The sequence below is a fragment of the Gallinula chloropus genome, assembly GCF_964237585.1.
Source record: "Gallinula chloropus genome assembly, chromosome: 32".
In the NCBI taxonomy this organism is placed as follows: domain Eukaryota; kingdom Metazoa; phylum Chordata; class Aves; order Gruiformes; family Rallidae; genus Gallinula; species Gallinula chloropus.
The window spans coordinates 980,218-1,004,802 of record NC_140117.1 but is presented as its reverse complement, the minus strand read 5'-3'; the positions used below and the strand labels follow the sequence as shown (position 1 = coordinate 1,004,802).

Sequence of the window (24,585 nt, the reverse complement as noted above, 5' to 3'; positions counted from 1 at the left end):
AGCAGAACAAAGCTCCCATGATCCAAGATTAGTGACCTACTTGGCCAATTAGACACCTACAAATCAATGATGGGATCCACCTGAGGTGCTGAGAGATCTGGCAGATGTGCTTGCCAAACCCCTTTCCATCATCTACCAGAAATCCTGGCAGACTGGGGAAGTTCCACTCGACTGGATGCTGGCAGATGTTACCCCCATATATAAGAACGGCCGGAAGGAGGATCCAGGGAACTCCAGGCCTGTCAGCCTGACCTCAGTCCCAGGGAAGATCATGGAGAGGGTCATCTTGGGAGCTATCATGCAGCACATGCATGATGGCCAGGGGATCAGGCTCAGTCAACATGGGTTTACAAAAAGTAGATCCTGTCAAACTAACCTGATCACCTTCTATGACAAGGTGACCCGCTTCATGGACAAGGGGAAGGCTGTGGATGTGTCTACCTGGACTTCAGGAAAGCCTTTGACATGGCTTCTCACAGCATTCTGACTGAGAAACTGGCTGCCACTGGCCTGGACAGGTGGACCCTCAGCTGGGTTAAAAACCGTCTGGTTGGCCGGGCCCAAAGGGTGGTGGTGAATGGAACCAAATCCAGCTGGAGGCCGGTCACGAGTGGCATCCCCCAGGGCTCAGTCCTGGGTCCAGTTCTGTTCAACATCTTGATCAATGACCTGGATGAAGGGATTGGATGATCCCTCAGTCAGTTTGCAGATGGCACTAAGCTGGGAGGAAGTGTTGATCTGCCTGAGGGTAGGGAGGCTCATCAGAGGGACCTGAACAGACTGGACCCATGGGCTGAGACAAAGGGGATGAAGTTTAACATGGCCAAGTGTAGAGTGCTGCACATGGGACATAACAACCCCATGCAGCGCCACAGGCTTGGGTGAGACTGGCTGGAGAGCTGTCAGGCAGAGAAGGACCTGGGGGTGTTGGTTGACTGCAGACTGAACCAGAGCCAGCAGTGTGCCCGGGTGGCCAGAAAGCCAATGGCATCCTGGCTTGTGTCAGAGCCAGAGTGGCCAGTAGGTCTAGGGAAGTAATTGTGCCCCTGTACTGGGCAATGGTGAGGCCACACCTTGAGTACTGCATCCAGTTCTGGGCTCCTCACCATAAGAAGGACATTGAGGTCCTGGAGCGAGTCCAAAGAAGGGCAACCAGGCTGGGGAAGGGGCTGGAGGGCAAATCATATGAGGAACAGCGGAGGGAGCTGGGGCTGTTTAGCTTGGAGAAGAGGAGGCTGAGGGGAGACCTTATCACCACCTACAACTACTTGAAGGGAGGTTGCAGAGAGGTGGGCGATGGTCTCTTCAGCCAGGTGACAGGAGATGGGACAAGGGCAAATAGCCTCAAGCTGCATCAGGGGAGGTTTAGATTGGACATTAGAAAAAAATTTTTTACTGAAAGAGTTAGAACAGGCTGCCCAGGGAGGGGGCAGAGTCACCTTCCCTGGATGTGTTTAAAAAACATGTAGATGAGGTACTTAGGCATATGGTTTAGCATAGGATGGGATTGGTTGGACTTGATGATCTTAAAAGGTCTTTTTGAACCTTGTGATGCTGTGATTCTGCGACCTCAGGCCACAGCACCATGTCCACTGATCATGAACTTGGCGCTCCATATACTACCCATCCAATACAGTTGCTGTGTGAGAGTTCTGTTTTTACCCCACATGAATTTAAGACCACGTTTTGGCTTATTATGACTGATCTGCAACACACTGTGTGGAAATCAAAAATGAGTCAGCTTGCTAGCTCTCAGGCTGCAGAATATGAGGCGCTGGGTCAGCGCCAGGCAGCACGAGCTGTCTTTGCGTGCCAAGGCGTGTGCGGCAGCGTCAGTCAGGGTGCAGCCATGTTATTCCTGTGCTCAGCGCGGGCATTCCCGAACAAACTGCCCGAAGACAAATGTAGATCAAGGTGGAGGGCTGGGTGTGTGCCCGCGCTGCCACAAAGGGCGGCATTGGGCACATCAGTGTCAATCCAAATTTGACAGACATGGCCCGCCACTGCCTTTGGCGGGAAACCCTGTGTGGTGCACAGGCCGGGGACGTGCTGTGACAAGCAGCCACCCCCGGAGCGGCTGCCTCAGGGAGCTGCCACAGCTTGTGTGCCGGCACTGCCCGTAGCGCCGGGGTGGGCTGGGCCCCTCAGCAGAAAGAGCGGGACTTTGGGTCACAGAATGGCTGCATTATTAATTGGGAGTTCCACAAACTATCAAACCAGATGATCACAGAATCACAAGGTTGAAAAAGACCTTTGAGATCATCAAGTCCAACCAATCCCATCCTAAGCTAAACCAGATCCCTCAGTGCCTCACCTACCCTTTTTTTAAACACATCCAGGCAAGGTGACTCAACCACTTCCCAGGTGGCCCAGATTGTATAGCACATAAACCACATAGTTTCTTACAGCAATGGGGAGAAAAACATGTCACGGCATTCCTCACTCTCCCATAGAATACAAAATCGTTAATTGTTTTAGAATGGATTTTCCTACGCCATAATTTTGGAAAGACAGTTACCACGGCCATTGAAATGAGAGCCATGGTCATTCAGAAGGGGAGGGAGCGTTTGTTGGCTTCACATGGTACAGAGCCAGATACAATTTATTTACCCCTTGACACAGAATAATTGACCTTTTTAACTCACCAGTCTTTTGTTTTTCACTGTGTGTTGGCTGGTTATACAGGACAGATCAGTATTCATTTTCCAAGACACAAAATAATACAATCTTTAAACTCGCTTTCACTATTGCCTACCTCACAATTGGCTGTTACTCCCTAACACTGTGTTTACTGATGAATGGAAGATGGGCCTCCTATACAGCATCATTTTAAGTTGCAAACCCATCTTGAAATTAATAATAAAGCTTTAATGATGATAAAAATTCTTCAAACAAAACAGAGGGAAGGACCATTCCCTCTAATTACATGGGGAAGAGGGTACACCTGTGTTTCCACAGGTTCCGGTCCAAGATGGGTGCCAACAGGATGGATGGAGCCTTCTGTGTCTCAACTACCGTTATCACCTGCATGATGGTGACTGCACCAATGTCACAGTTGTCAAGGTTTTGATGGACTCTATTGTGTGCATTAAGAGTCAATTCACCTAAGTATTGACAAAGTGCTGGAGGGTTTTTTTGCAGGGATGTCTGGTGGCTTCGTGAATTGTTGCAGATAGGATTAGAATGTTTGGGGTTTTTTTCATTGCAATGTGTGTTTGTTAAGATGTATACAAGGTTTAATAGATGGGGCTTTGAAACAAGTTCTTTTAATGCAAATACAGAAGGGGGAAATGTGGGAAGTGGAAAAGCAGCCCTGGAAAAGGAACAGTTCTGCTTGTTGGAGGCAAGCTGCAAAAGCAAGAGAAAAAGCAGGAAAGAGGGTCATGTAGAGATGTAAATTTGTTCATCCTTTAGCAGGGAGGTGGCACGGTGTGCTTTGTCATGTTAAGGAAGGTACAGAGGGAAAGATGGCCCTGGGACAACCTTTTGTATAGGAATGCTGTGGTTCTAGTATTCATGAAAAGTCCTGAAACCTGACTCCAGGCTGCTTCCTCACCAAGAGGGTATAAAAGTTTGCTCAGTTGTTATTAAAGTTGTCTTCAATCCACCACAATCGGAGTCCGTGCTTTCAGCACTCCACAGCCCTCCTCTGGACCCATTCCATCAGATCCATGTCTTTCTTATGTTGGGGACTCCAGAACTGGACACAGTACTTGAGGTGGGGTCTCACGAGAGTGGATTAGAGGGGCAAGTCCCAAGCTGTGGAGCTTCAGTGCCTGAAAGCAGTTACTGCACTGATCAGTCTTTGTTCAAGAAGCCCTGAGGCTTCCAGGAAATGTGCCTGGTCTCCAGTGGCAAAGAGGGACAGGACAAATGTATGGGAAGGACAGAGAACCCTAAGGACAGGCGGACCAACCCCTGGAAACAACATCAGCCACAAACCTGACACCACCAGATGCTCCAAAGCTTCTCTATAAGAGGCACAGTTTCTTAACTGTCCAGGAGCTGGCAGGACTTGTAGAAAGGGCTTTAAACTAGATAGTAAGGGGGAAGGGGATAAAGCCAGGTCTGCTAGAGATCGGCCTGGGGAAGTGGTATTGGGATTAGGAGAGAGGCAAGGGGCTCAGCTGAGGTGCGTCTACACTAATGCACGCAGCACGGGCAACAAGCAAGAAGAGTTGGAAGCCATAGTGCGGCAGGCAAACTATGACCTGGTTGCCATAACAGAAACATGGTGGGATTGCTCTCATGACTGGAGTGCTGCAATGGATGGCTACAAACTCTTCAAGAGAGACAGGCAAGGAAGGAGGGGTGGTGGTGTGGCTCTATACGTTAGGGAATCCTTTCCTGCTACTGAGATTGTGACTGGGGATGATAACATTGAATCCCTATGGGTAAAGATCAGAGGAAGGGCTGACAAGGCAGACATCCTGGTGGGCGTCTGTTATAGACCGCCAAACCAGGATGAAGAGACAGATGAGGTGTTCTACAAGCAGCTGGCACGAGCTGCACGGTCATCAGCCCTTGTCCTCATGGGGGACTTCAACTTCCCTGACATATGCTGGGAGTACAGCACAGCACAGAAGAAGCAGTCTAGGAGGTTTTTGGAGTGCATAGAGGATGCCTTCCTGATGCAGCTGGTCAGAGAGCCCACAAGAGGAACTGCCCCGCTAGACCTGCTGTTCATGAACAGGGAAGGTCTGGTAGGAGATGTGAAGGTTGGGGGCTGCCTTGGACAGAGTGACCATGAAATGATACATTTCTCAATTCATGGTGGAGCTTGGAGGGGGAATAGTAAAACTGCTACCTTGGACTTCCGGAGGGCGGACTTTGATTTGTTCAAGAGACTGGTAGGGGGAGTCCCTTGGCATTTAGTCTTAGCGAACAAAGGGGTACAAGAGAGCTGGTTGCTCTTCAAGAAGGAAGTCTTAAGGGCGCAGGAGCAGGCGGTCCCCCTGAGCCGCAAAATGAGCCGGTGGGGAAGAAGACCGGCGTGGATGAATAGGGAGTTATTCTTGAGGCTCTGGGAGAAAAAGAGAATCTACCGCCTGTGGAAGGAGGGACGGGCAACTGAGAATGAATTCAAGGAAGTTGTCAGGATGTGTAGAGGTGAAATCAGAAAGGCAAAAGCCCAGCTTGAATTTAACCTGGCCGCTGGGGTGAAAAGGAATAACAAACTCTTTTATAAGTACATTAACAGTAAGAGGAGGATAAAGGAGAATATCCACTCTTTACTGGATGAGGCTGGGAATGTGATCACTGAGGATAAGGAAAAGGCGGAGGTTCTGAATGCCTTCTTTACGTCTGTCTTTAAAGGTCAGACCAGTTATGCTCAGGGTACTCCTCTCTCTGACCTGGTAGTCTCAGCTGGGGAGCATGCTAACTCCCCTGTGATTCTGGAAGAAACGGTCAGAGACTTCCTACTCCAACTGGACTGCCACAAGTCCATGGGGCCGGATGAGATCCACCCGAGAGTGCTGAGGGAACTGGCAGAGGTGGTAGCCGAGCCGCTTTCCATTATCTATCAGCTCTCCTTGTTGACTGGTGAGGTCCCAGAAGACTGGAGGCTCGCCAATGTGACTCCCATTTACAAGAAAGGTTGTAAGGAGGATCTGGGGAACTACAGGCCTGTTAGCCTGACCTCAGTTCCAGGGAAGGTTATGGAACAGATAGTCTTGAGGGAGATCATGCGGCATGTGCGGGATGGCCGGGGGATTAGGCCTAGCCAGCATGGGTTCATGAAGGGCAGGTCCTGTTTGACCAACCTGATCTCCTTCTATGATCAAGTGACCCATCTGCTGGATGAGGGAAAGGCTGTTGATGTGGTCTACCTAGACTTCAGCAAAGCCTTTGACACTGTCTCCCACGGTATTCTCCTGCAGAAGCTGGCAGCCCGTGGCTTGGATGGGTACACCCTCGGCTGGGTAAGGAGCTGGCTGGAGGGCCGGGCTCAGAGAGTGGTAGTAAATGGAGTTAAATCCAGCTGGCGACCGGTCACGAGTGGTGTTCCCCAGGGGTCGGTGCTGGGGCCTGTCCTCTTCAATATCTTTATTGATGACCTAGATGAGGGCATTGAGTGCACCCTCAGTAAGTTTGCAGATGACGCTAAATTGGCTGGGAGTGTGGATCTGCCTGGGGGTAGCGAGGCCCTACAGAGGGATCTGGACAGGCTGGAGAGCTGGGCTGAAGCCAATGGCATGAGGTTCAACAAGAGCAAATGCCGAGTCCTGCACTTTGGCCACAACAACCCCAGGCAGCGCTATAGGCTTGGGGTGGAGTGGCTGGAGGACTGTGTGGAGGAAATGGACCTGGGGGTACTGATTGATGCCCGGCTGAACATGAGCCGACAGTGTGCGCGGGTGGCCAAGAAGGCCAACGGCATCCTGGCTTGCATCAAAAATAGTGTTACTAGTAGGAACAGGGAGGTAATTGTCCCCCTGTACTCAGCACTTGTGAGGCCGCATCTCGAGTACTGTGTTCAGTTTTGGGCCCCTCACTACAGGAAAGACATTGAGGCCCTGGAACGCGTTCTATTTAATGTGCAAAGGTGGGCGATGGGGGTTACACCTGCCCAAGAGGGGATGGCAAAGAAGGGTTGCATCTGCCCCCCCAAGTGGCTCTGAAGTCCCCAAGCCCCCTGCATGAGCACCCCAATGGTGGAAGAAATCAGTGCTCAATGTCAGGGCAGGACCATGCATGGGTCCCTGGTGCAGCCCACTACTCTGTCCCACTGTTCCTCACCAGGATTTATTGCAAATCCGTTACTGGCCCTAAATGAAAGTAAAATTCGAAACCCCCTGTGGCCACGAGCTGCCGGATGCACCAGGCTGACTAAAACCTGAACGACCAACAAGCCAGTGTCAGTTGCAGATGTACTGTCTGTAGGTGGCATGTGAGTCACCCTGTGCTTCTCACAGCAGTTTGTGCTGGAGAATAGCACCAGGAGAGTTTCAGCACTTTTAGAAGATGTTTCCTTCACAAAATGGGCTGATGTTCTCATGTGTGACCATTGTTGCTGAGGCAATGAGCACAGCCCTGACCAGACTCTGGCAAATTGTCCACCTGAGCCAGTTCCACTGAGTCCATCTCTTTCACATTGGTGGTTTTAGGACATTTGGGGGTTCAGGACAATTTAGGAAAAAAGCAGGAGGCCAAAGAAAAATAAAGGAGAAGCAGTAAGGGAAAAGAAGCACAGAGGTCTTGGGGAGAAGGGAACACTGTGGCCTTCAGGAGTTTCCTCTTCTGCTGCAGAAGGTCAGAGGCTCTGTGGGGCACTTATTCCTGGCCATGGACACTTTGAGATGTCCTGTTATTCTGGGGACTCATCCATAGAGCACAATTCCTTTGACTCAAGGTGATGCTGGAGTTCCAGCCTGTGCAGTACTGCAGGACAGGAATAGCCATGATACCCTGTCTGTCTGGCAGTCCAGGAGTATGTTCAGCCATTGCTGTCACCAAACATCAAGCTGGCTCCAGTGTGGGCACTGCACTGGGTCACAGCATCCTTCTTAAATATGTTATCACAGAGGCACTACCACTATCACTGATTGGCTTGACATTGGTCAGCAGTGGGTCTGTCCTTGAGCTGGCTGGTACTGGCTCTGTGGGACCTGGGGGAAGCTTCTAGGAGTTTCTTGCAGAAGTCAACTCCTACAGTCCCCATCCCCACCCCTAACACCTTGCCATGGAAACCACAACAGTCAGGTAGGTATGCCCTCAGCTCAAAGGCGATGAACACATCTGATAGCAGAACCACCATAGGTCCCAACAGGGCTGCAGGACTGGCTAGGAAACCCACCCCAACTTGTGCAGAAACACAGAGCATTGATGCCCAACAGCGCCAGATCTCCCTCCAAACACCCTGGCACAGCAAGACTGATCTACTGAGATTCAGCATCTCAAGGCAGCATCTGCAACAACCCATCTTTGTTCAAGAAGCCCTAATGCTTCCAGAAAATATGTAGTGTGTCCTGTGGCACAAAGGGAGAGGACAGAGGTCTGGGAGGGACACAAAAGTCCAGGGATACCAGAACCACTCCCTGGCAACACCACACCAACCACAAACCTGCCACATCCAAATACACTACTTTCTCCATAAAAGGCACCATATTTCACTGTGCAGATATACTGACCATCATCAGAGATTCACAAGTCCAGACTTCTCTCCAGACATGCAGAGACTATGTCTGACCAACTCTGTCATCCCAACATGCTTTTCCAACTGCTCCCTGGACAGGAGCTCCCCATCTCGGCAGTGGTGCACCGTTTCGTGTCCAAGCTCCAAGGATCCACGATGGGACAACTGACAAGGCAGCGTGACATCCTGCCCCATGGTGAGATGGAGATGGTGGCCTGTTCCCACCACTCTGAATTCAGCTTGGCAACAGAGAAGGATAGAGAGACACAGAGACTGCATGTTAAGTGATTTAGGTGTTGCAGACAAGGGTGAAGGTTGGCATGAGCAGTGCACGTTCCATGCCACTCGCATTGCTTTGCCCTCCAATGTTCCAAAGACCCTGGAGAAACTGAAGCAGGATGACTTGAAGAAGGAGTTTTCCCTGGAGTGGGAGCCTACTCCAGAAAACAACCTCCACCCCAGCCAGCCCTGGTGCAAGTGAGAAACTTTTCAGGGGAGCACTGCAGGACAGGACTGAAGGGGAACCCAGGGTGTGGGACACAGGGACGTCACTCACTGGACATGCACAAGCTGCTCAATGTACCAGGCTTCCCCCCAAAACAAAACATCTGACTCTCAAAAGACAAGTTTCTATAATTTTGGGATGCACCGGTCCTGTGCTTGGAAGAAGCGCTGTTTAAATGCTGACCAGCTCTCACAGGCTCCCTTACCTTCTAACAGTGTAGCCCACGGGATGGCTTCTATTAGGTTGCAGAAGAGATCAAAGTTTGCTCTTCTGAAGTTCAGGGTAGCTATCCTGTGTTTTGGCTTGCTTCTTCCACTCAGGATCTTGAACTCCACCATCTCATGGTCGCTTTGTCCCAAGCTGCCCCTGATCTTTAATTCCCTAATGAGCCCATCCTCGTTGGTTAGAACAAGATCCAGTACCTACCCCCCCTTGTCAGCTCCTCCACCATCTGTATCAGAAAGTTGTCTTCCACACACTGCAGAACCTGTCTGGACCACACATACCCTGTTGCTCACACAACTAATACCTGGGTAATTGAAGTTCCCCATAAGGACCAGCACCTGGGATCATGAGGTGACTCCTATCTGCTTGTAGAAGGCATTGTCAACTCTCTCCTCCTGATCAGGGGGCCTGTAGTAAACACCAACAACAGTGTCACTCACACTAGCCTGCCCCTTGATTCTCACCCACAATCACTCAACTGGTCCTCACTTTAAATGAGGTGCAATAAAGTAGAACTGAGTTTCCAGGATTGCAGGATGATGATTTGATTGCTCAAGGTGGGGAAAGATGGAGAGTGATGTGGGAGTCCCCAGTGGCTCCCCACCCCACCTCCATCTCTAGCTGGATCTGACAATGTCTGGAGCAGGTACAATGCTCCTGAACATGAACATAGGGGATGTGGATGCTGGGGAGTCACCTGCACCCCAACCAGCAGCTGGAGAACTTGGTGGACCTGGGGCTGGAGAGCATGGACCATGCCATTCATGGAGCTGGAGGGGACATGCTTGAAGGTGGGGTGGTCTCAGGGTGTTCATGTGCGTAGGGAGAGATGCAGTGGGTCTGAATTCCCATGCAACCCACCATCAAAGCCCCACTGGTGTTGTAGGAAAGTGGGGTTGGGTGCAGAAATATACCCCAGCCTGGGTGGCTCCTGCAACACTGTGGGGTGCTTCCCTTCTCCAGGATGGCAGGACAACCATGAGCAGATATATCACATCCTGGGCATCTTCCCCATGGGGTGGCATGGGTCCAAAAGCAACCTTAGGGTTCACAGGGCAATGAGAACAGCAGAATTTCAGCTCCTTGCCTGGAGTGCTGGGGAGTCACCTGCACCCCAACCAGAAGCTGGAGAACTGGTTGAACTGGGGGCTGGACAGATTGGGGCAATCTGGTCATGCAGCTGGAGGGGACATGGCTGAAGGTGGGCTGACCTTGGGGTGTTCCTGTGCATGGGGAGGGCTGTGATGTGTCTGAATTCCCATGGATCCCACCATCAAAGGCCCATTAGGCTTGTAGGATGGTGGGGATGGGCGCAGAGATATGCCCCAGCCTGAGTGGCTCCTGCATCACTGTGGGGTGCTTCCCTTCTCCTGGATGGCAGGACAACCATGAGCAGACATGTCACATCCCGGGTATTTGACCCATGGGGTGGCATGGGTCCAAAAGGGATCCCAGGGTGGGCACTACAGGGCGGTGGGGCTGGTGGCTGTGTGAGGGGCAAGGGGGAGTTTGGGGAAGGTGGGATTTGCTGGCTGTGGTGAAAATCACCGGTCCTGGTGCCCTGGAGTTCTGCACCCCACCGTTGGCAGAGCTCACAGTGGGGATGCCCTGACCTGCTGTTCCCCAGCACAGGCTGCTGGGAGAGGTGCAGCTCTGGGAAAAGCCACCTCCAGCACCTGCACCCAGGTACTGCAGCTGTATTTTCTGCCTCTGGGCTTTGGCAGGAGGATGCAGAATTTCATCTCCTTGCCTGGCAGTGGGGCCTCAAATCCTGCCCACAGATGTAAATCTGCACCTCAAAGCCAGCAGAGGATGGGGTTTTAAAGCAGCCTGGTGCATCCGGCAGCTCCTGAGCACCTAGTGAGCAACTTCCCTTTCCACAGGAGATTTGTATTTCCTGCCCTGTAGAGTCAGTAACGGATTTGCAATAACTCCTGGGGAGGGGCAGTGGGGCAGAGCAGGGGCTGCACTGGGGAGCTGTGTGGTCCCATCCTGTCCTCAAGGACCGTTTTTTTCCAGTGTCAGGGTGCTCGTGCTGGGGGTTTGGGAGATATTAGAGCCTCTTTGGCATGGAGAGCCCTTCTTTGCTGTCCCAACTGGGGCACCTGTGACCCCCATTGCCCTTCTCTATCTTCCCCTTCCTCCTCTCCAGCACGACCAGATCTGTGGCTTTTAAGGAGCCCTGGGGATCCAGGGACACCACATCTGCTGGGGACAGGAGTAGCCAGAGTATCAGGGGCAGAGCTCAGAGCTCAACAGGTTTCACCATGCTGGGGCCAGGATCTGCCCCGCAGGGCAGGAGATGGGACATCTTCCTCCTAGACCTCCCATCCTTGGGAAGCACCAGCAGGGTCATGGCCAAGCTCAATCCCATGGAAACGGGCACTGGTGGGGCTGCAGCCCCAGCGCAGAGGGTCAGGATGGGGAGGCAGTGGCTGTGTTTGGGCAGCACCTGGGGGTTCGTGAGGGAGACTTTCTCCTGTCCTTCAGCCAGCTGGTGGTGATGGGCTGTGAGAAGAAGCTGTAAGCACAGCAGTGCCAGGTCAGGATCCTCTCAGCTTTCCTCTCCAGCACAGCCTGCCCGTAGCTCATGTATTTGCTCAGCCACTCAGGGCAGGTGGTCTCCAGGTAGTGCTTCATGTGCTCAGTGACAGTCCTGTCTGCCTCCCACTTCCTCTTGGTGATTTGTGCTGCTGCATCTGCCACAGTGAACGTCATCCTGTCCATGTCGAAGGCAATGAAGTCCCTCCCATCGTAGGGGTTTTGCCAATACCCCCTGGTGCTGTTGTCCTCCAGGAGGTCACAGCTGACTGTGCTCTGCAGTGTGTGAGCCCCCTCAGTGAAATGGGGCTGAGGGGCTGCTGCAGCCCTGGGCCTTCAGTGGGGCAAGGCCCCCTGGCAGCACCCCCCACTCCAGCCCTGTGTGAGGCCTGGGGAAACGGGCACTGAAACAAGAGCTGCCCCCACCCTGCCCAGGGCCCACAGCACTTGGGGCACCATGTAAAGCTGTGAGACAGACACAATGAACCCAGGGTGTGGGACCCCCTCTGGTTCTGGGGGTCTTGACTGCCATGGGGATCATGAGGGCTTTGAACATCCAGCACATCACCAGCAGTCGGAGTGCCAGGAGGAGCTGTGCTCCCAACTTATTGACTGCCTCCTCCATCTCAGAGACAGGGCAAGATGAGAAGCTGAAATGTACTTGACTGCTTAGCAACAACTAAACCAGTAGGATGGTTCCATCACCTTAAATCCCTAACACAGCCCTACACTCACTGCAAGATTAACATTAACTCTAACCCTGCTGAAAACGGGAGAGCAGCTGTCACAGAACCTCACACAACAGGGCAGGACAGTGAGACAGGAAAAAGAAAAAAAGAAAAAAACCAACAACAAACCCCCCACCTGAAACCTCTCTGGCTCTAACAGACATTAACGACCCACTGGTTCAGGGTGTTGGTCAGGATGTCAGTACTACACCATCCACTCAGAGCTCGTAAGATTTATACTTGATGACTCAAAGAGCACATAAGCACTCACCGATGGGAGATGAGGTCTGTCAGTCTCTGCAGAAGGTTTTGGGGAGGTCAGTGTTGCTGGTTTGGGTGTGGTGAACGTTGCAGATGTGAGCAACGGTGGGGATGTGCGTGAAGAAGGCTTTGGGGTGTGTTTATCTAGGTTTTGGTTCCACGAGCCCTCAGCAATCCCCGTGTCCCCTCCTCCTTTTCCCTGCTGCCCACTGGGAGCTGCTGCTTGTGACTCCCGGCTTCCCGCTGTGTCTCAGTCAGTGGGAGTTGGGAGCCCTTCTGGGCAGCGTCCTTTGCCCGGCTGCCCCCAGCCCCCCTGGGGTGAACAGTCTGACCCTGGGGTGGGCTCAGCCCCTGCACCAGCAGCGGGGAGTATCCAGGCACCGGGCTGTGCCCGTGTCCTCCTCGTATCACACCGCACCGACCCGCTCGGAGTTCCCAGCTTTCCCCATGTCCCGGGGCTGGGGCCCTGCCGAGCGCTGCCAGAGCTGTGCCCACCGAGCCAGCTCTGGGATGGATGGGCAGCAGCCCTGCCCTCCTGTCCCCCTGGGCTCTAGGTGCTCGTCCCTGGGTACCAGCGAAGTGAGACCCAGCCTGGGTACCCCCTGCTCAGGTGGGCACTGGGTGTTCTGCACTGGCTTGGACTTAGATCCTTGATGTGTGCGGGCACGGAGAGCTTCCTCTGTTAAGAACAGTGTGAAGTCCAGGGGAGAGTGGAGGCTGACAGCAGGCTGTCGTGGGCTGGATGGAGTCACCCTGCCCACGAGCGCTGCTGTGCTGGACATGCTGGAGCTCCAGCAGGAACTGGAGTCAGAGGCAGCACAGTGGGACGCCCCAGTTGACATCACTACTGCTTTTTTCTGGATGCCTTTGGCAGCAGAGAGCAGGGCACAGTTTGCTGTCCCTGGGAGGGTTGATTCACCTGGAATCAACTGCCCCAAGGGTGGAAACAGCCCCACCATCTGCCCTGGGTTGATCCCGACTGTGCTGGAAGGGGTGAAGCCCCAGAGCACCTGCAGGACGCTGATGACATCATCGTATGGGGCAGGAGAGCAGAGGAATTCTCTGAGACAGGGCAGAAGATAGTCCAGATCCTTCTGGAAGGTGTTTTTGCTGGTTTGGACTGGTAAGCTGATGGACCTGTGCAGGAGATGCAGTACAAGCAGTGCCAGGCAGGAGCGCTGCCAGGTCCAAGGTATGCTGGGCACAGGTGATGGCAGACACAAGTGACCCAGTGCATGAGGGACAGCAGGGACAAGGGACAGCTAGCCCAAGCCCTGGGGGTGTCCACGCTCCCTGGGAAGTTTTTATCCTTGTCCCATCTGTTTCACCCACAAACCCACATGGTATCAGAGCCAGGTGGGGGGAGTCACGGGGTGCCAGATGCCTGGGTCCCCCTGCCACAGACAGGTCTGGGGGGTCTCAGGGTGTCCCAGGGTAGGGGATGAGAACAGCACTGGTGTGGGGGGAAGAACTGTGTTTCGGGGTGCCTAGTGGTGACCCCAGCCTGGGGGATACAGGCGAAGTGGGGCTGTGGGGGGGTCTGGGACCCTGAGGGGGTGGGGAGGCTAGGAGGTCCCGTGGGGGAGATACTGGTAAGAGTATCTGGCTGCCATTGGTGGGTGGGTGGTGGTGCAGCCAATCGCGGGTCTCAGGGCGGGGCTGGCAGCGAGGTTTGTCCTGGAGCAGGGCTCCTTTGGCTCAGAACATTTGGGACCCGTAGAGGATGGATGGGGCTGGACCGGGCACTGGGGCTGCTTCTGCTGCTGAGGGTCCTCGGCTGGGCGGTGTGTGGTAAGTGCGGGTGGGTCCCGGGAACCCCACTGGACCCAGTTTCTTGATAACGGTTCTCCATTCCCTGCACACTGGACCACCCCGGGGCACAGAGACCCCCAGTCACTCTCCCCAGAGAATGGGTGCCCCCTTGGAACACTCCCCTTCCATCCTCTTCCATCCGTTTCCATCCCCTTCCCAGACGCTCCCACAGATCTGTTTCTCCTTGATGCCAGAGACCCCCTTGGACCCTCTTCCTGGGCACCTCGGGTCCTTCACTGACAGAGCCCTGCCTTTCCTCATCACCAGGACCCTCCGGCTTCCCTTCATGGGAAGCAGGACCCCACTCCTGCACCCCATCACTATGGGCACCCTCACCCTGCACCCCCCACCCCTCACTGACCCCCATGTCCCCACAGAGCTCCACTCCCTGCGCTACTTCCACACCGCAGTGTCAGAGCCCAGCCCAGGAGTACCCCAGTTTGTGTCCGTGGGGTACGTGGACGGGAACCTCATTTCGCGCTACGACAGCGAGAAGGGGAGGGCGGTGCCCCGGGCAGACTGGATGGCGGCCAACCTGGACCAACAGCACTGGGACGAGCACACCCAGATTGAACAGACCAATCAGGAGACTTACACAGTGAACCTGGACACACTGCAGAGCCGCTACAACCAGAGTGGGGGTGAGTGTGGGCTGGGAAGGGGCTCTGTGGGAGGGGAGATCTCCACTCCCTTCTCCCCCATGAAGACACTACCCTTCCTCATGCTACTTCCCTGGGATGTGCCGATCCTTCCCAGCCCAGTGCTGTTGGCAAAGGGCTCCAGGCACCCCTGTCCCCCAGTCCCACACTCCATGGGATCCTTTTGTGCCAGAGCCAGGGAGGTTTCTTGGTGGCCCACCAAAAACATTCCAGCCTTCTCCCCACCATGCCCAGCACCCCATCCCAGGCCTGGGTGCTACATCACAGCCCTTACCATCCCGTGGCAGTGAGTACTCTCAGAACCTGAGAACTCTCAGAGGAGCTCCCACCCTGTGTCCCAGCCCCTCACCATTCCTATGGTACTTTGTACACCCCACCTCAGAGGGGCTTCCCCTACACACGCCATCTCCTATCTGATCCCTCTCCCAGCATTCAGGACCCTGTCCCATCCCCTTGCTGTTACAGTGTGCCATGGGGCTGGGTGCCATCTCAGCCATGCCCTGGGCACAAGAGGTCTGCGTCACAGCTGTACGTGATGTCCTGAGTGCTGTGGGCCCTGAGCAGGGTGGGGGCAGCTCTCGTGTCAGTGCCCAATTCCCTTGGGGATCACACAGGGCTGGAGTGGGGGGTGCTGCTGGGGGCCTTGCCCCACTGAATGCCCAGGGCTGCAGCAGCCCCTCAGCCCCATCTCCCTGGTCATGTTTCAGGGGCTCACACACTGCAGAGCATAGTCAGCTGTGACCTCCTGGAGGACAATAGCACCAGGGGGTATTGGAAAATCGCCTACGATGGGAGGGACTTCATTGCCTTCGACACGGACACAATGAATTTCACTGTGGCAGATGCAGCAGCACAAATCACCAAGAGGAAGTGGGAGGCGGACAGGACTGTCGCTGAGCACATGAAGCAGTACCTGGAGAACACCTGCCCTGAGTGGCTGAGGCAATATGTGAGCTATGGGCAGGCTGTGCTGGAGAGGAAAGGTGAGGGGAGATGGGGACCCTGGGGAGGGGCCAGCGTGGATGTGTGTGCCAGCCCTCACTGTCACCCCCTCCCCAGAGCCCCCCACGGTCCGAGTGTCGAAGAAGGAGACCCAGGGGAACCTGACCTTGCACTGCCGCGCTTACGGCTTCTACCCACGGCCCATCACCATCAGCTGGCTGAAGGACGGTGAGGTCAGGGACCAGGAGACCCAGCGGGGCAGCATCGTGCCCAACAGCGACGGCACCTACTACACCTGGGTGTCCATCGAGGCCCCTCCTGGGGAGCAGGACAAGTACCGGTGCCGTGTGGAGCACGCCAGCCTGGCTGAGCCTGGGGTCTTTTCGTGGGGTGAGTCTGGTGGCCTTGGGTATGTGGAGGGGTGGGCTGGTGGTATCCCCCTTCCCCTCCTCACCACCCTGCTCATCCCCAGAGCCAGAGTCCAACTCACCAGCCATTGTGCTGGGGGTGGTTGTTCCCCTTGTCATCCTGGCTGTCATTGGCATCACTGGATTCATCATCTGGAAGCGCAGATCAGGTAAAGCCCCAGGGTGTGGGAGGAAGGCAGAGCCCAGGGGGCTGGTAGGAACTGTGAGCACAAGCCACAGCACTCTGAGGAGCTCCCTAGCCTGATGGTGAAGCACAGTGGATGCTGATGCCTCTTCCCCTCTTCTCTTATGTGCACTGTGCCCACAGCGAGCACGAGGTGGCAGCTCGCGGCTGTTTCTCCCCCATAGGCACAGATGGGAGCTCTGGCAGCTTGGCCAAAGGTACGACATGGGACTGGGGGGGTGGATGGGGCAGGCCCAGCTCTCTGTGCTCCCCCTTGAGACCCATGGTCAGAGTGACACTGGGCTGTTGGTGGGGGACTCTGAGACCACCAAAGCAGAGGGTTGGGGACAGGGACTTTTCCCTGTGTGACACTGTCTCTTCCTCCCATCCTTGCAGTGATCACAGTCTTACTGTTCCATGAGTGACCGGGGGGCCTGGATGTGGCCCCTGCGCTGTCACCGACTGGAGAGGCTGGGAGCTGCTTGCAATGAGCTGATCATGCTGCACCAGCACATGGTGCTACACTGGTGGCTCTTCTGGCTGGGGTAAATGCCTTGTTTGCCTTATTTTCTTCCTGTGCTTGTTTCCCAGCCTTGGGTCATGGGGTAGAGGTGTTTTTCCCTGGGATACAGCTGGTTTTCTTCCCAGCAGCCCATCATGGTGCCGTGTTTAGGACTGTGTTGGGTCTGGCTGAGGTGGAGTTCATTTCCCCCAGCAGCCCTGGCCATGCTGTGCATTGGGAGTGAGCAGGGTGTTGGTACCAGCCCAGGGATTTGGCTGCTGGGGAGCGGGGCTGTCCCAGCATCCAGGCTGTCTCTCCAACATACCCCTGGCCAGGAGGCTGTGAGTGGGCAAGACCTTGGGAGGGGGCACAGCCAGGGCAGCTGATCCCAACTTACCAAAGGGATATTCCAAACCCTGTGGCATCTGCTCGGTTATGAAAGCTGAGAGAAAGGAGGATGAGCAGAGGATGTTTGTTATTTACAGTGTTGGCTTTCTGGAGCAACCGCTGCACATACTGGAGGCCCTTTTCCTGGGAAACGGCCAGACATCACCTGCTGATGGGGAATAAATGCTGATGGGGAAAAGGTGAATAAAACTTTTGGTTTTCCTTTACTTCTGCCTGAGCTTTTGCTTTATTCAGCTGCCTTGGTTTGGAGTTTGTTCCTGTTCCATCTTTTTCTCCTCCCCTCCCTGCCCTGCTGAGGAGGGGAGTGATGGAGAAGCTCTGTGGGCACCTTCTGTGCAGCCACAGCCAACCCCTTACAAGGATTTTTGATAGAAACTGGATTTGTATCACAGTGATGGGTCTCAACAGTGGTGGCACAGTGTGATGTCATAAATGGACACAATCACACATGTGTCCCAATCTATTGAGAAATATTCCAGTCTGTAGCACATTATGCCTGATGTTAAAAAGGAAAAAAAGAGATGTTTGGCCAAGTCTTCTTGGGCCATGGCTGGTCATCCATCCCCCTGTGGAGGTGATGAGCTCTGAGCCCTCACAGACAGGCACTGAGAAGAAAGTTTCTTCCTTTGAAACCATCTAGATGTGCACTAAGGAGGCCTCCTGCCTGGAGGCCACACAGACAGTTATTGCAAAGAAGTCTCTTGCCCTGAGGTCTTGCAAATGGGCACTGAGAAGAAGGGCTCCTTCCCTGAGGCAAATGAGGAGACATGGTGGACATCCACACAGTGGACTCTTACCCTGAGAGGGAGAAGAGGCAGAAACAACCTGGTCCCATCCCTGACAGGGCTGTGAGATGTGGGCAATGCTTTTATCCATCAGGCAGGTGGAGACATCTGTTCCCTTGTGGCTCCCGTGCTGGCCTGGTGGGGTCAGAGGGAGGAACTAGAAGGCTGGGAAGCCCAGCATTTATCTATTGCTGGGGACTATGGGATTGATGGATCAGAAGGGGGCAGCCTCGTGCAGCCTCTGGAGATGGCTCCAACTGAGTGTGAAGGCAAAGTGTCCTTTCAAGGAAGATCGCATAACGCAGCCAAGGAAGTGGTCCACCAGTGTGGAAGGTACCTGAGGGCATTTGTGCTGGGCTGCAGTGATCTGGACAGTACTCAGGCCCCCAAAGTTCAGGATGACACTCAGTACACACAGTCTCTGCAGCAGATGTTGGTGTGGAGTACAGTGATGGGTGCCAGCAAACTGGCTGTGGTGGACTGTGCAGACATTGAGGCATCAACTGTCCATAACCATGGAGAGGACATGAGAATATGGGTGGTGCCTCTACCTCAGTTGTGGGAGCCGAGGCACAAGAATTGCAGAGAAAAACTGGCTGAAAACAGACCATCAGGAAGATCCCTGCTCCAGTTGCTGCTGAGCAATTCCCCAGGGCTGGTGGATGTATTGAGGACACCTCTCCTCATCCTGACCTGGTGGCTGTATGTCTCTGTGGGGTCAACCTCACACCCAGTGCTATGGAAAGGCCATGTTGGACCACTGTAGGATCCTCCCTGTGACCAGTCCTTGCACTGTAGCCGGGCAAGACACGTGGACTGCTCTCTAGATGAAAAGCCACCTGGTTTGCAATTACAGGAGACAGTTAATAAAGGCTCTGGTAAGGAAAAGGGGTCCTGCCTCCAACCAGGCAGAGGAAAGGAGCAAATGGATTCTGTGGCTTCAAGAGGGACATCTTCAATTCAACCAGGTTCTCACAACTTGACCCTGAACTCTGCCAATGACGGGGCATCCACAGGGCTGCTCAGGGCATCTTGTGCCAGTGCCTCATCACTCACTTGGAAATGTTTCTGACAGAAGAGCTGCTGACCCCCAGGTCCCAGGCAGGACCTGTAGATCACCTCCCAGAAAAGCATCCTCCTGCCCAGGCTGGGATGCTTGGAGCACCTGAATGGTGTGTGAGGGATGTTGGGTGCTGAGGAAAACCACCTCATTATCGAGCATTGTGCCCAGAGGAGCCACAGAAGCTCCATGAGGTGCCCCTTCAGAGCTGGAGAAAGGAAACCAAATGAGGTTTCGGGTTGGCTCTGCCCTTCCCCAACTGTCCCATGAGCACAGGCAGCACCTTCACCTTTCCTGGTGTCATCCCCGTCAGCCTGGGAACAAAGTGTTTGTCCCTGCGGTTGGGACAGGAAGAGCAAACACAAACCATCCCCTGGGGCATCCCAACCCCAATGGGGATGAGTCCTGGAAGCCCACTGCCATCCTCTGACACAGATGCAGGACCCCCTAAATGGGGAGAAAAAGTCAGATTTCTGTTCAAAGGAGCTTCGGGGGTCGGAGCCAGGAGCTCCCAGGGAACGGCAGCATCAGGAGAGATGCTTGGGGAAGTCCTCTGGCCTCTCAAAACCCACAGGGGACACCACCGAGTTGCCCCAAGGATGGGAGGGTGGATTGTCCCTTCTCCGTCGGTTTCCTCCTGGAGAGCCTCGGGCACCGGGCGGGACGCGAGAGTTACAGGGCGGGGGTTAGGGAGTGCGCAGAGAGGCTGTAAAGTGGCCTCAAGGTGGCAACACTTTAAAAGTTAAACCACTAAACCAAAGCAACCAAAATGAAAGAAGGAGAAAAAAACCCCAGAACTAAGACCCAAAATACAAAGTAAAGAACTAAAATTAAAAAACAACAACAACAACAACAACAACAACAAAAAAAAAAAAACCAAGGAAGGGAAATTAAAAATATCCAACTGAAAAACAAAACATAAAAAGAACTAAAATAAAAAATAAGTAAAATTATAAAACCAAATAACTTTTTTTTTAAAACAAGAAAGAAAATCAAACAGAAACCAAAGTGAGAACAAATCTTAAAAGAAAACTAAGAGAGAAAATAAAAAAGCAAAGTAAGAAATACAATTTAATGCTAAGAAATAAAATTTTAAATAAAAAAATTTAAAATTTTTTAAAAATTAAATCAAAGAAAAAAATAATATCCTAAAGTAATAAAAATAATAATAAAGTTTTAAAACCCAGCAAACCACGAGGTGAGAAACACAATTAAAGGTGATGAACTAAATTCAAAAAGCCCAAGTCAGACACAAAGCTTGAAAAATTTAAAAAACCCCAACAAATTAAGGAAAAACTCGGCGCCCCAATGTTCCCCCTGCAGTAACCCCCAGCCCTGAGGTCAGGCCCCCTCCTTCCTCTGCGGCCAGTCCCCCTTCCCCCGGCTGCACAGGGTCTGAGTGTTGCCCCTGCCCGACACCCCCGGCTCCCCCCTACCTGCGCCCACTCCAGCCCGGCCATGGCCGGGGCTCAGCACCCCCCAGCCCTGCCCATCCCCAACTGGCTCAGCGCGGGGCTCCGCGGTACCTCCACATTTGCTGTGGGTGGGGAGGGCAGACCCGAACCCACCCGGCCCCGAGAGTGAGGAAGGATGGGGCGGCCCCCACCCACTGGGGAGAAAAACACCTTTTCCAACTTTGCCTTTTCCCTCTTTTTCATATTTTCCCTTTGTTTTCCCCCCTTACCTTTATCCCACTTTTCTCCCCTTCCCCCTTTATTTTAGCCTTTCCTCTCCCTTTTTTTTTTTGCACATTTGTTACTTTTACTTTCTCCCTTTCCCTCCTTTATCCTTTCCCTCCTTTATCCCCCCTTTTTTTTTCTTCCACTCCTTTTCTATTTTCCCATTTCTTCTCCTTTTTTTGGATCTTATTTCCCCTTCCACTTTCTTCCACCCACCCCCTTCATGCCCCTTTTATTCTCCCCTTTTTCTGTCTGCTTTTCACTGTTTTTTTCCTCCATAACAACAATGCCTGAAATTTCCATTTGAAGTTATTTGAGGCTGACAAACCCAATCTGAACTCAAAGTCCACCTCAGGAAGAACTAAATGTTTAAGAAATTATTATTTTAGTGCCTCCACAAAAAGATGTCTCAACCTTCCCAGAAAAAAAAAATAATAAAATCATTTCCTTTGTGGGAAAAACCCCACCAAACCCCAAACCTGTGCCTCTGCCCAAAATCAATAAATTCCTCAAATTTGATGAAAACCCCTAATTTTAGGACTGCAGAAGAAAGTTTTCAATTGCTTTGTGCAATCAAAGGGTTAGTTGGGATCTTTGCCCCTGTCAGGATTATCTTGTTACAGGATTAGAGCCACCCACCACAATTGTCACTGATCGGGCAGTAATTACCTCATCACCTACTATTGGCACCGTGCTGCTTGGAAGGGAAAGGTGGAGAGGGAGGGACATGGAGTGGGGGAGGTGGAGAGAGGGAGGGAGCAGGGTAGTTTCTATAGCCCTTTAATTGTGTGGTCACCTTACATCATCCCAGGACATGCCTATTCATTGCAGGTCCAGCCCTGTTCTGTATATTCACCGACGACTTGGAGGAAGGGATGGAGGGGACCCAGATGGAATCTCTTGGAGGAAAGAGACGCCCTGTCTCCTGCTGTGCAGGGCAGATCCTGGCCCCAGGGTGGTGAAACCTGCCCAGCACTGAGCTCTGTCCCTGATGCTCTGGCTCCTCCTGTTCTTGAGGATGTCATGACCTTGGGTCTCAACATGGCTCATCTCAAGCTTGTCCTGCCCAAGGATGGGAGAAGTGTGAGAAAGGAAAGAGCACGGTAGAACCTCCACAACACCCCTCAGGGATTTACTTTTTGGTGCTGTGTGCTGGGCCAGGAGGGGTTCATGGATGGAAGGGAATGCTGGGAGGCAGAGGTGAAGTGGGAGATGGCAGGTGATTCATGGTTGGGGTGGCCAGGGACTCAGTGAAGAGGAAGGGGTATATGGCCTGAAGGAGGAATCTGGGGGTGGGGCACTGTGTACAGCAGTTTGTGTCACCCACCTCTCCTTGCAGTTGTCTGTCCCTGTTCCTAGTCCCCAGCAGATTCTGTGTCTGTCTGGACTGCCCATGGGGGCTGGTGATTTTCACTGATCCTGACAAGTGGCGTCAGTATCTTCCCTTTGCCCACCAGCCTCATTCAATGGAGAGGTCATCCACCCCTGGCTTTGGCTGGAGACAGAGGGAACTGAGCTGTTCCTCATGGACAGCACCTCTGCACCTCCTTCCACCCCTCTGCAGCCTCACAGAGCCCGTGCCCTTCTACAGACACTGCCTGTGCTCCTCTCCTCAGTGCCGCAGGAGCAGATGTCCCTCTCGTCCCAGCCCCAGCCCATCCTGGCCAGGCAGAGCAGGTCAGGCTTCAAGAAGGTTTGCAGGTGAATATGGTGTCTGGCTGTGGAGATTCCTGGGGGGTTTGTCCTGATTCCTGGCTGCCGCTGAAGGGGATTTGCAGCGGGGTTGGAGCAGGAGCCTGGGGGCAGCTCCCTGCAGGGTGAACACAGGGGCAGTGGGTGGGAGACCAGCAGCACTCACAACTCAGGCCTCCCCTTGTCTTGGTTCTGGAGAGCCCCAAATCTGCCAGCACCCTGTGTCCCCAGGACACACCTCCTCTGTCCACATCCTTCCACGCCACACAATCCTGTTGGGATCAAGCCTGAGGTGTGTTTCCCTCCTGCCCCTCCAAGCTGGACACTCAGTACAGGCGATGGTGGCTCGTGGCTGGTTTAGGGACTGGGCTCTGTGCACAAAAGCCCCTTTGTAACAAAGCGGCTTTAAGGGCAGCAGAAGAGAAAACTCCAGAGCAGGGGAAGAACATCCCAACCTGGGACTCTTGGGAAGTGATATTTAGCACTATTGATCACTGTGACTGGTGCTGCAGGGTCCGGTGTGTCAGCAGAGCCACATTGCTGGGATCAGGTAAGAGGGGGATGGGGTGGGTTCAGTTGGGATGGGGTGGTGTGGGATAGATTTGGATGGGATGGAATTTGGGTAGGTTTGAATGGGATGTGATAGGGTGGGATGTGATGGGAAGGTGCTGTGAGCAGGGTTCAGTGGTGGCTGAGCCCTTCAGGCCATGGGAAGGGGTGGGGGATGCTCACAAAGGGGCTGGAGCTACGGGAAGCAAGAACAAAGTTGAACACAGGCACCCGTCTGCTCAGAGCCAGTGTTGATGCTCAGACCAGCTCGCCATGATGCTGCTGCTGGTATGTAATTAACAAACAGAGGATATCTGGGAGTGTGATCCCCCAACTGCACCAATTTTGTGTGTTTGCTGGCCCTTTTTCTCTCTCCCAGCCTCCTTCTGACCTTTCTGGACACCCCTGGGGCTGGGTCCTATCAACCCAACAGGTCAATGGGACTCACCCTGGTCCTGCTGCCCAGGTCTGGGAATGGCACCCTAGAGCCCCCTGGCATCCCAGGCCCCCTGGCACCCCATCTGTTGGGGATGGGCTGCCCCTGTGTGGGGCTGGGTGGTTGGGGACAGCTGGGGAAGCATTCTGAGGTCCCCAAGGGAAGAGAGCAGAGGGACAGGGCATGGCTGGCATGTCCCATCCACGTGTGATAATTTACTCAGCAGTCAGAGTCTGATGTAACTGTTAAGCAGATACTCTTCATTGCAGCGCTGGGCAGCACTGGAGATCGCTCCACCACGAGTGCCCCAACGAATTAATGAGATGCTAGAGAAGTTATGTTACAAAATCATGCATATTCAATACAACTTACAAGAGCTAATCTACATAAACATTCAACATCATTTATGTACATCAGAGCTTTTGTTGCATGTGTAATAGTTCTTCCTGCTGGGCTTCGGGGGTCCTCTGGTGACCAAGGGATGAAGAAAACACCCCTCCTTAGGTGTTTGCTGATTGACCCTCTTTTATTACTCTTTTGATATCAATGACTTGACTCCTTGTGATCCAAGAAGCGGTTTGATAATCAGGTGGTTAAATGTTAATAGGCTTAATGGATAGATTGCATAGTTGATCAGTGTGTACAATGTCCTCATCTCTCTACATGACTAAAACCAATCATACTTGATGAGTTTACACAATTTGCTCATTTATCTATGTGATTAGAACAAAGTATCAGTTTGGCCTTTAAGGAATTCCCAGTCCTTTTCATTGGTCTCCTTCATTCCTTCATTCCCTGCTTTTCATTTCCCTCTGTGAATTCTTTCACAGCCTACAATATTCTGTCCTTTGCTAATGTCCTTTTACAATATTTGCCACTGATTATGCCGTGTTTCAATTTGTTTCTTTTACATTCTTCATAACTGACCACAGAATGTTTGCAGTGCCAAAAGGCACACTGAATTAGAATACAAGTTAGGGGTATAAATATCCCCAGTCCTATATAAAGGACAAACAATTTCTGAAGCCAATTTAAATCAGGAAGCCAGGAGGTAAGTTTGGCCCATATTTCTT

General features: G+C 53.1%; 3 protein-coding genes across 3 annotated transcripts in view; all 3 read left to right on the top strand.

The window, feature by feature from the left end:
- The window catches only part of LOC311202788 (class I histocompatibility antigen, F10 alpha chain-like), a gene marked incomplete at its 5' end in the record, with an annotated part of 115,865 nt that extends 99,246 nt beyond the window's left edge, over positions 1-16,619 (top strand). Inside the window, one exon of the mRNA XM_084277434.1 lies at positions 16,546-16,619. Within this exon, the coding sequence (XP_084133560.1) occupies positions 16,546-16,586 (41 nt within the window). The 3' untranslated portion in view covers positions 16,587-16,619. The remainder of the gene's footprint in view (positions 1-16,545) is intronic.
- Positions 1-24,585, top strand: part of LOC311202930 (butyrophilin subfamily 1 member A1-like) — a gene marked incomplete at both ends in the record, with an annotated part of 517,675 nt that overhangs the window by 432,544 nt on the left and 60,546 nt on the right. The window lies entirely within an intron of this gene.
- Positions 14,125-16,482, top strand: LOC311202842 (class I histocompatibility antigen, F10 alpha chain-like; the record flags this gene model as incomplete). The annotated part of the gene is made up of 5 exons (XM_084277492.1): positions 14,125-14,188; positions 14,587-14,850; positions 15,576-15,851; positions 15,928-16,200; positions 16,283-16,482. The coding sequence occupies 5 exons, from the start codon at positions 14,125-14,127 to the stop codon at positions 16,480-16,482; spliced, it is 1,077 nt and encodes a 358-aa protein (XP_084133618.1).